The sequence below is a fragment of the Euleptes europaea genome, chromosome 8 (genome assembly GCF_029931775.1).
Source record: "Euleptes europaea isolate rEulEur1 chromosome 8, rEulEur1.hap1, whole genome shotgun sequence".
Taxonomy (NCBI): domain Eukaryota; kingdom Metazoa; phylum Chordata; class Lepidosauria; order Squamata; family Sphaerodactylidae; genus Euleptes; species Euleptes europaea.
The window spans coordinates 41,980,635-41,992,144 of record NC_079319.1 but is presented as its reverse complement, the minus strand read 5'-3'; the positions used below and the strand labels follow the sequence as shown (position 1 = coordinate 41,992,144).

Below are 11,510 nucleotides of genomic sequence, written 5' to 3'. Positions count from 1 at the left end.
CTTTTTGTAATCAGAAATGATTTTTATGGGAATAAATTGTGGTCAAATTGCAGCCAACTTATGGTGACCCACCCCCATAGGGCTTTCAAAGCAGGAGACATTCAGAGGTGGTTTTCCATTGCCTGCCTCTGGTGCTCTACTTTCCAAGAACTTTCCAGGGTTGACCCTGCTTAGCTTCAAAGTTAGGGTGAGATCAGGGTAGCCTGACAAAATTTTCTCACTCAAAATGTGCAGCATGAACATTTTTATATAAGAAGTCTGCTGACATACCACCATGTTCTGAATTGTTTAACATTTCTTGTTATGCTGTGTTTAGACAACTGCTCAGGTTCAAATTCCTACAATTCCTAGTCCTATTCTATTGCTTATTAGCTGTATTAATTGCATTGAATTACATTGCCTAACCTGCTTTGAGTCTCAGTGATGGACTACAACATAAATAAATACTCAAGGATATGATGTGATTTGTAAAAGATCTGCAACTAACTGCGCATCAAAACAGAAAGCTTAGTCCCAAACTCAGTTTGATTGGGCATGTGATATGCTGATGCACCCCTCCATTCCATTGTTGCACCCTACATATGTATAACCGTCTTAATTTGAACAAATCTTTTGCTTTCTGTAGTGAAATCGTGTGAAAATGTCACTGTATCCTTCCTTGGAAGATCTGAAGGTGGACAAGGTGATTCAGGTATGTTAAAGATAGGTGGGAAATATTGATTGGTTGAGGGCAAATTTATATTGTGAAGATTCAAGGTTATGTAGAAAGTACCATTAGTAGTAGGAAGAAACATTTGACTGTTTTACACCAGTGGAAAATCACTGAAACTGGGCTCCCAGTTTTAGCAGGATGGTGTGTTGCAGCTGGCATGGGTGGGAGTGAGTTGAGGTGAAGTCACTTCATGCCATTTAGTCTCACCTACTTCCCTTATTTTGGCTGTTGTCCTGGCTGAAGAGCCTTAGCTAGCATGCTGGACCTGGGAGAGGATGCAGCAGTAATCAGAACTGAAAGCACTGCAGGCTAAGCACACATATTCTTTTAGGAGCTAGGCTGGTATTTCAGCAAGTGAAATTCTTATGATTGCCTATGCAAGCCTCATAATATGTCCCAAATGAGGTAAAGCTCTATAGTATTTTTTAAAAATTAAATAAGATCTTGATGCTATTGTCCATAATGTTTTTTAAAGTTTATTTTAAATTTCATGAAGTATGTTTCTTTGTTACATAGGCACAGACAGCTTTCTCTTCAAATCCTGCCAATCCAGCAATTTTATCAGAAGCCTCAGAACCCACCTTTCAAGATGGAAGTAAGTTACTGTAGTATGGAAAAGTATAAGGGAGAAAAATTACATGGGTTTCTTATGTACATAAAGAGAAAAATACAGTCCTTATTGCATTAGCAAGACTAGAGGTACAATTCAGAGAAAAAGGACAAGGTTTCCCAAAATGAATTGGGGCTTAAGTGCTTAACGCTATGGATGTTTTAATTGTTTCTAACAAGATTCTTCACTAGTGGTTTTTGTGGTTCCTTGCCTTTTACTTGCTTATAGCTTTTACTCCTTTTGACTTTTTACCTGTTTTCCTAAGATCCATGCAGTGGAGAGGTTGCAGAGGAGGAAGGATAAAAAACATAATTCTGTTTGCTTTCTTAAAGAAATAGGCAGTTTTGTGAGTTAAAGTATCACCTTTCACGGTGAGCTTAGTTCTGCACGAATAGCGAAAAATTCAGAACTGTTGTACATTTTTCTAAAAGAAGTAACTTATGCTAGTTAATTTGTTAGCAAAATTGGAATAATTTTTCTAGACCTTTTTTGGAAATATTGGTTATTTCTTTACATGCTTGTTTTCTGTAAATTGAATTGTGTGTTTTACTTATACAGTTGCATAGGGTTTTGGAGCAGAATCTGTGGTATGGGTATCAATTACATGCCCTAAAAACTGTGTCAGTTTCCCAGTATGAGCCAGCATTAAACAAATTGTCTCTGGGAATATATATATATATATATATATGTGTGTGTGTGTGTGTGTGTGTGTGTATATGTGTATGTATGTATATATATATGTGTGTGTGTGTGTGTGTGTGTGTATATATATATATATATAATATATATATATATTAGAGCATATGCTGATCATCCAGCATTAAACAAATTGTCTCTGGGAATATATATATATATATATATGTGTGTGTGTATATGTATATATATATTAGAGCATATGCTGATCATCCAGTTGAATAAATGTCAAATAAATGGCAGTACCATCCAGCACAATAATAACTTTCTATATGCTGTGAAGGTGGGATAGATTTACTGAATCTTGTTACTTGCTTTCTCTTTCACCATGTCTGGAGGAGAGGGGTGGGAAGTATAATCTCAATAGGCCCTAAATATTTATGAGAGTTTCTCCTAAGAGGCTTCTTTAGGGGAATCTGTAATATAAAGATTCCCCTGAAGAAGCCTCTTGGGGGAAACCCGTAGGGAATTTTTATCTGAGTAATAAAATATATTTTACAAATTTTGTACCATCACCCTTGGCCTTATTTTTTTTATCTCCTGTGACTGGTTCAGCCCTTTTATTTCTCCTTCCTAAATAGTACAAGTAACTGTTTGAAATTGCTTTAACTTCTATAGGTTTATATCCAAGACTGTATCCTGAACTTTCCCAGTATATGGGTCTGAGCCTGAATGAAGAGGAGATACAGAGAAACTTGGCAGTGGTTCCTGCTGCTAATTCTCAGGGGGTAAGTTTCAGTCAAGTGAGCAAACTCCTCTTCTGATTTCCTGATGTTAACTACTGGGGAATTTTGTGTCCTAGCCTTTTTATAACAGTACTAGAAATGCAAGTACAGAAATAATGCCTCACAAAATGTGGATTCTGTGATACCTTTTAGCTGTTGCAGCTCTAGTCTTGATACCAGAAGCTTTTGCCAAAGCATAAAAAACTACTTTACCAAATGAAATTATGGGCCATCTTAATCAAAAACCTTTTGCCAAAGCATAAAAAACTGCTTTACCAAATGAAATTATGGGCCATCTTAATCAAAAACCTTTTGCCAAAGCATAAAAAACTGCTGTACCAAATGAAATTATGGGCCATTTTAATCAAAAACCTGTCAATGAGACATGCTGCTTTGGTTTACATACATTTTCTAATCCTCAGCTTGTTGCAAGGCCTTCAGCGGTGAATTACATGGTGGCTCCAGTAAGTGGAAGTGATGTTGGAATTCGTCGAGCAGAAGTTAAGCAAGGGATCCGTGAAGTAATCTTGTGTAAAGATCAGGATGGAAAAATTGGGCTTCGTCTTAAATCAGTGGACAATGTATGTATGAAACTTTAGTATATCACCTTGTATACAACTAAATGATTAATTTTAAATGCAAATTAGTTAAAGGAATTTGAGACAAACATGAATTTAAAGGCTTGGATCCAGGCTACATTTCCATGGGTGCAAGGACTTCTGCCTGTGGAAATTCTAGTCTGGATTTAAGCAAAAGTATTTAATTTTATATTTCAGGAGATTAAATAAAAATGTGTTACCATTCTTAAATGGAGCTTTTCCTCAGATACTGAAAAGTTGAATATATTGTTCCTTCCACTAGTTAGAGGCCATTATTGTTGTTGTTGTTGTTTTTAAAAAAGCATGGAACTTTGTAAAATAAAAGCAAATGAGTTTTACTAAACTACCACCAGATGTAAAAAATGTCCAGTGCTGCTCACTAGCCACCAACTTCATCATGTACATAACCTTTTAACATGCGTTTAGTAGATCTTGTTGGTGTTTGGTTTCTTGCTTGATATATAGGTCTGTCTTTGTATTTAGGGTATATTTGTCCAGTTGGTTCAGGCAAACTCTCCGGCATCGCTGGCTGGGCTGAGGTTTGGGGACCAGGTTCTGCAAATCAACGGTGAAAACGGTGCAGGATGGAGTTCTGACAAGGCTCATAAAGTTCTGAAGCAAATACCTGGCGAAAGGATTTCAATGATTATTCGTGACAGGTAAAATCTTCTAGAAATGTTGTAGTTGGGTGTTAAGGCTAGTTTTTGGCTGCTTTTATCAATAGAAAAGTTGATAAAGAATGTCTTTAAATTATGCTTAATTCATTCAGATAATGATCTACTAGTGGGACCAATTAATTTGTATATAGATGAGAGATGGATAGCTTATTGACTCCACCTTTCTCCCCGAAGCAGGTTGCATCTTTCTCTTCTCCATTTTATCCTCACAGCAGTCCTTTGAGGTAGCATAAGCTGAGAGTATGTGGCTGGCCCAAGGTTACCCAGCAAGTTTCCATGCAACAGTGGGAATTTGACCCTGGATTTCCCAGATGCTAGGCTGACACTAACCACTATACCACACTGGTTACTGAATGGAATATCACACCATGAACACTGTAATTTTTCCCTAACAGGCCTTTTGAGCGAACTATTACCATGCACAAAGACAGTACAGGACATGTTGGCTTCATATTCAAAAATGGAAAGATAACTTCAATAGTAAAAGACAGTTCTGCTGCTAGAAATGGACTCCTGACAGAACATACCATCTGTGAAATCAATGGACAGAATGTAATTGGCCTGAAAGTGAGTAGCGTGCTTGCTTTACAAAAAAAATTAATCACCCTACTTCTTATGTGCGATTAAACTTGTTTTTATTATGTTGTGGCCATATTTCCAGAGACCTTTTGTGAGCCTGGAACAAGTCTTAGATGAGGAAATCTGTATTGCCTCAGATGCCCAGCAATGCACTCTTCAGAACTTTGTTTTATTATGTGCTGTTAAACTATTGTGTACACCTCTAAAGTAGACCACTAATAGTAGCCACTGTTTGTCTACAAATAGTGGTGGGAAAAGACTTGTTCCTTCCCTTGGAGCAGGCTACACATTTTGCTGCCAAGAGTATGACTGGGACTAAGAACAGAATACTCCTAAGAATAAGAACAGGATACTCTGTCTGCTCCCCTCCCCCACCAGAGAGAGAGAGTGGCTCTTAAAAGGGAAAGAACAAAATTCTCACTCCTGTCCTTACATGGCTTGGGACTGGAGTATCTGAAGGACGGTTTTCTCCCATATGTTCCTCCCTGGGAATTAAGATCACAGGGAGAGGCCCTCTTGAGTATCCCATCAACCAAACAAGCCTGTCTGGTGGGTACACAAGAAAAGGCCTTTTCAGTGACAGCCCCATGATGGTGGAACAACCTCCTAGAGGTACACCTGGCCCCCTTAAGCTCAGCCTTTATGAGGCAGCTGAAGGCAGTTTTATTCATGATGGCATTGGATTAAATTCAGTTCTTCTGCCTACCAGCAGTTTTAAATTATTGATTTTAAATTAGTGGTTGTATGTATTATAAATAACTGTAAATAACAAATGTGTTTTGTTTCTTGTCACCCAGAGATAAGCCAGAGTTTCACTTACCTGTAACTGTTGTTCATTGAAGTCTTCGGTGCAGACATACATATGGTGCTGCACAGAAGACTGAAGATGAATAGCTAATATTTGGCAATGAGCAGGTGAATGCTTATTGAAAAGGGCTAATTTCTTTTTCTTCTTCAATCCTGATTTTAAGAGTTTTCTGGATAGTAACTCTTCTCTGCTAGCACAGTAAAAAAGTATACCGTAATAACTTACAGTACTCATTGCAACTGTAACATTGTTTTCCAGGATTCCCAAATTGCAGATATCTTGACAACAGCTGGAAATGTAGTGACCATCACCATTATGCCTTCTCAGATCTTTGAACACATAATAAAGAGGTATCTGTAAAACATTGTACTGTTACTACCTTAACCTGCCTTTTTGAAATTACAGGGGACACTGATTTATTATGACAGGATTAATTTTGTGGTCTTAGAATAAGTGCTTGATATAGATGTAAACTTCCAACATGTATATTTTTTACATCTGAGGTCCAACAACTGAGGTCCAACTTTATTCAGTGTTAAATAACGGATTTAATGTTACTGAAGATCAAAGCTGGCAGCTAGTATTTCAATAGTATTTTTGACATATTCTTTACACTGGATATATTTTATGGGGTAATAAGCATAAAACATGTATAGCCAAGTTGAGTTTAAAATGGAGTTCAACTGATGCAACCAAATGTTTTTAAAGTTAAAACTGCTTGTTATGAATAGACAACAAACAATTGTTGACCTGCAAATAATTAGCAGATAAGTACCTTTGCCAAAAGGGTCCTTAGGGAAGGGAGGGAGATGCCTTCAGTAATGTACTGTACAGTGTACATATTCTCACTCCTTCCCCAATTTATTAGGAAAGGACAGCCTTGCTTGGAGCTCATTTGCCAGAGGATGCATGTGTTTAGTCTACTGTCAATACAGGGAACACTGATGTGCATTCTTTCATGTGACACAATCCCCCCCCCCCGTGTGTTCTTTAATCGCACAGCTGCTGATGTTTCTTATGACTCAGGTTAGACTGGCTTGAAAGATCGCTATAAAGGGAAAGGTAACAGATCAGAGCCCAATTGGGAGAGATCCTGGAACCACTTGCATAGCAGTGATGTGCCTCTAAAAAGACCTTCAGTGTGAAGGCTTGCGGGGAAAACAAAAAGTGTTCTTTGGAACTCTCCATTTTTTTCTGATAGCAAATTGGAAAGTTTTGGGAAGTACTGAAGGAAACTTTTTCTTTTCAGTTGAGTGCTAGCAGCAGTTTTTCACCTCTTGCTTTGGTACTGAGTGTTAACAATTTTGCTTTTAGAAGACTGGCCATTTATGCTTTTACATTGTATAACTATATTAATGAATACAACTGTATATGCTAACAAAGTTATAAATTATGGATTTTATATTAAAGTAACAAAGTAGGTTTATATTTGATAGAAAACTATTGGCTAAATTAAAATTTCTCCAGAATGTGTTATCTTTTTGCGGGGATGGGGGAGGACAATAGCTAGAAAAAGAGAGGCTTCAAATTCTTTCATCCTTTTCTCTCTCTCTGAAGGTATAGTTAGATCCTAATCTTATTATTTTTATATCTTTACACATTCCATCTCCCCTCATTGTATCCCCATAACATACCCATGTTACGTTATGCAGATATTAGGGTGGGAATTTGAACTTGGGTCTCCCAGACCCTAGTTTGATGCTAACTGGTATGAAACACTGGTTTTGTGATCTGTTAATTCCAGCACAAAAGTACAAACCAAACACCTTTACATTTTTACCTTGATCGTCATGGGTTCTGTGTAAGGGGGGGGGGGAATCTTTTACTATACTACCATTGGGGAAGTATGTGGGTATGAGCTATGAGAGTAAACATTTTTGTACCATGGAGGTAAGGAACTGTCAGTCAAGCCAGTGCAAATTTTTGCTTCCCTTTACTCTCCAGTACATTAGAATGTCTAGTGTATGTAGTGTTGGTGTTAAAAGATTTATTCTTATTTTTAGGATGGCCTCAAGCATTATAAAAGGCAAGATGGATCACACCATCCCTGAAGTTTAAAATTTGAGCTGTTTTGTTGTGGATGCATCTATCATGAGAACTGCTTAACTCTTCATTCAGAATTTATGTTCTGCACATGAGACTTTAAAGCCCAAGAGAGCTGCTGCGTTGCATCATGATGTTAGGGCTGGAAACATCACAATCCAGTATGTTACCTTTGTTTACCAGCTGTGAACTTTGTAGCCTTATACTAGCTTCACAAAACATAGAACTATGTATAATGCTTTTTTCATATAGTTATACTGTATATTTTCCCACTTCCTATAAGCCATATCAACGGAAGCAAACTAATGTATTCTGTGTTAGTATTACTATTTGTGATTAAAGCCTGTTGCTGCTCTTTGTACTCTTTTCAGATAAATTAGTTTTTCTACACTACTTTCTGCTTGCAAAAATATCCTCAGTGATGTCTTCTAGTGCTAGTAATCATGTTTACAAAAGCATGCCAGTTAAAGCATAGCACTATCATTCCACATGCATTTTTAATAGGAGCAAAGCTTGAGCATCTAGATAGAACTTTTTATTGCTATCCAGTCATTTTAGTATGCTTGACCTTACTTTCACTGTTGATTCAAATAAATTGTCGTTAAACTTCTCATTTTCTAATTAAAATGGCATTATGAAGTCATGACTGAATATTTTTTCTACCATGTAGCAGTGGGTGCACCTTTGTCAAACAGCCAAAGTAGTAAGGGGAATTGTAGTAAAATGCGAGCTCTACAAGTGTATGAATATCTAATACTGTAGTGCTATCAACAGAATACACCATTAAACCTATTCTAATTTGGGGTCGTCTCGTAGCAAAAGTGAGAAGACTGCACGCAGATATGTGGTTGCCAGCCTCCAAGTGGGGCTAGAGTTATCCCACAATTACAACTGATCTCCAGCCTGTAGGGAATGGCCGCTTTGGAGAGTGGATGCTGGCATTACACCCCACTGAGGTCCTTCTCTCCCCCCACCCCAAATCTCCAGGAATTTTCCAATGTAGAGCTGGCAACCCTACTCAAATATCACCATGTATGGCTATAGTGGACACAAACACGGTTTATAACCAGGCTTTCATTTTCCCTCATGCCAAACTGAAAGGATATTAGAATATGGGAAACACAAGCAGCCTCTCCTATGGTATCAGTGCTGCCCAAATGGCTCATCGCAGTTCAATGTAATTTTTTCAGACAAAAGATTGGTTATTCTTAATTTGAACTACACTTCTCATAGTGATCAAGCAGTGAATTACTTCATCTAAAATATGCAGCCAGAACCAACTCTAGAATTCTGCCTTATGAGGCTCACACAGATGCTGCTTGGGTGACTGGTGTAGATAGCTCTGCCTTTTGAGCCTGCAGAGGTCTACTGTTTAAGGTAAACACTCAAAACCGTACAGAATAAGCAGATGGTCTTGATGCTTTCTTATCCTTATTAGAAATGTGTTACACAGATAACAAGCTAGCAAAGAATGTGTTGTAGGTGGGAGAACACAATGGAAACCAGCACCAGTTCAGATACACTGGTACTAGAATTGCCTACAAACAAAAAGTTTTGAAATGAGACATTAAGGGCTGAACTTAACCTGGCAGCATCCTTATAGCTGTTACTATATTAAAATAATTTTAAAATGTTGTATTGTTTCCCCCCCACCTTTTGAAGCCTGAAACAGCCAGGGGGATGGGACGTGGTTGTTTTGGCACATTAAGCCCTGCTTAATCAGACCAGTGGTCCATCTAGTCCAGCATCCTGTCTCTCAGTGGACAGCCAATTCCCTCTGGAGATCCAACAGGGCATAGAGGCTGAGGCCTTCCCCTGATGTTGATTCCTGGCATTGGTATTCAGAGGTTTATTGTCTCTGAACATGGTTTTCTTAATCACCATGGCTACTAGTTACTAATAGACCTATCCTCTGAATCTGTCTAATGCCCCTTTAAAGCCATTATGCCTGTGGCCATCACTACATCCTCTGGCAGCAAATTCCACATTTTAATCACTCGTGTAAAGTATTTCCTTTTTGTCCTGAATTACTGCCCATCTTCATTGGATGCCCTCGAATTCTAGTATTTAGGGAGAGGGAGAAAAAGGACTCAACTTTTTCCACCCTGTGCCTAATTTTATAAACCTCTTATCACATTCCTCCTGTGACATCTCTTCTAAACTGAAAAGCCTCAGACTCTCCAGTATGCTCTTAGGGAAGGTGACCAGTCCCCTAATCTTGGTTGCCCTATTGTGTACTATGCCCAGCTCTGTGATATCCTTTGTAAAAATGGATACTAGTCATGATGCATACCTAGCCTGTTCAATTCATTGGGGCAGATCTTCCACTTTTTAATAAGCCTTTTAACAGCTTCCTTGTCTTGCGTTGCTAACCATGGCTGAATTTAATGATAGGTAGTACATCAACAATCTCAAACTTGAGTTTCCTCAGATTTCTCAGGTGTATGCTATCAGGACCTGGAGACTTACTGGTTTTTAATTTCCCCAGTAGGTCTAGACCTTCATCTCTCATCACCTCAAGTTGACTCAGTTCTTCAGCAAACACAGAAGCAAAATATTGCCATCTCCCCATCTTTCTTTAGCAAGTCTTATTCATTGGTAATCCAATGGCCCAGCTGCTTCTCTGGCTTCTGCTCTATAGTTAAAGAAACCTTTATTATTTGTATTGGTGCTTTTAGCAACCTACTCTTTAAATTTTCTTTTTGTATACCTAATTATTGACTTACATTTCTTTTGCCAGAGCCTGTGTTTTTTTCTGTTAAGGTAATTAGGGTCGACCTTCCACTGTTTAAATAAAAGAAGCCTTTTTGCTTTTCATAGCTTTCTTGACTTGTGTTGTTAACCATGCAGGCACTCATTTAGTCTTGGCTGCATCTTTCCTAACTTGGGGGATGCATTCTATCTGGGTTCAATTAGTGTGGTTTGAAATAGCTTTCAAACATCCCTTTCAAATTCTTTTAAACTATTCCCCTCATTTTTGTGAGGTCCCCTCTTTTGAAATCAAATGTTACAGTTTTGGACTATTGGGGTAACTTTCTATTGACGAGAATGCACTTAACAGCATTTGTGGTCACTGTTTCCAAATTGGTGCAACAACCTCAATCTCTCACCAGGTCTTTAGCCTTTCTCAGAACCAAGTCCAAGATCACTACTTGTTGGCTCAGTGACCAGCCATTCCAGTGCACAGTCATTTATAAATTGCGGGAGGTGGGGGAGCACCTCAACCTGCCAACACTGGAGGTCCAATCTGCCCTCGCAACATTTTTATATTATTTTCAAATAGCGGTGACATCCTCATCAGGGTCACAAGGATGCCTTCAAATGTAGTTTGATCCATAAACATATATTAGACTGCACACAGTGAAAGAAAAAACACTTTTGGGTTTAATAAAAACGTAAAAAGCACAGAGTGCTTGAGGCTTCTTACCTCTAAAGTGTGGAGATGCTAAATATGTCACTACAACTGCAAATTAACACCTTTACCAAAAATAAGACTTTATTTTCATCTGAATTGTAAAAGCATTTCAAGCTGCAATGATATACAGAAATACAAGGGCATATTATAGGCCAACACTGAATAATTTAGAGAACTTAATCTAGAGGCACCAAGCACTCTTGGTCTGAACCTCTACAGGTTTGAATACATATGGATAAGATACATTTAAAACTCTGGTTTAAAATACATTGGAAGCCCATGTACATTTCAAGAAAAGGCACTTAGTACTCCTGTTTCCAGAACATGATTTGTCTATCTTCCCCTCCAGTGATAATGCTGTTACATTGCTCATTCATCCACATAGATGTCACTGGACCTAGACGAGAAATATTTAGCCGACAAATGAATTGGGTTAGTTTTTGATTGTTTGAATATATTTGATTTAGTACTAATACTGCAAACTACATCCCACTGAAATACAATTTATTTTACACCCAAAGGCTTGCCCACAGGTCAGCAGCAGCTGAATAAATTCCATTTTATTTCAATGGGACTATTTCTAGATTATAGGTTTTAGCTGTAGAATCACTGTTCACAAGCAAGCAACAACCCATTCCAGTATGAGCAC

At 38.1% G+C, this 11,510-nt stretch overlaps 2 protein-coding genes across 2 annotated transcripts in view; one reads left to right on the top strand and one right to left on the bottom strand.

The window, feature by feature from the left end:
• Positions 1 to 610: 610 nt before the first annotated feature.
• On the top strand, positions 611 to 7,915 carry SDCBP (syndecan binding protein). Its single transcript, XM_056854099.1, has 8 exons — positions 611 to 691; positions 1,229 to 1,307; positions 2,634 to 2,743; positions 3,163 to 3,321; positions 3,823 to 3,998; positions 4,412 to 4,583; positions 5,662 to 5,753; positions 7,407 to 7,915. The coding sequence occupies exons 1-8, from the start codon at positions 641 to 643 to the stop codon at positions 7,459 to 7,461; spliced, it is 894 nt and encodes a 297-aa protein (XP_056710077.1). The 5' UTR covers positions 611 to 640; the 3' UTR covers positions 7,462 to 7,915.
• A 3,048-nt stretch (positions 7,916 to 10,963) lies between these two features.
• NSMAF (neutral sphingomyelinase activation associated factor) overlaps positions 10,964 to 11,510 on the bottom strand; it is a 35,544-nt gene continuing 34,997 nt past the window's right edge. Inside the window, exon 31 of the mRNA XM_056854319.1 lies at positions 10,964 to 11,258. Within this exon, the coding sequence (XP_056710297.1) occupies positions 11,164 to 11,258 (95 nt within the window). The 3' untranslated portion in view covers positions 10,964 to 11,163. The remainder of the gene's footprint in view (positions 11,259 to 11,510) is intronic.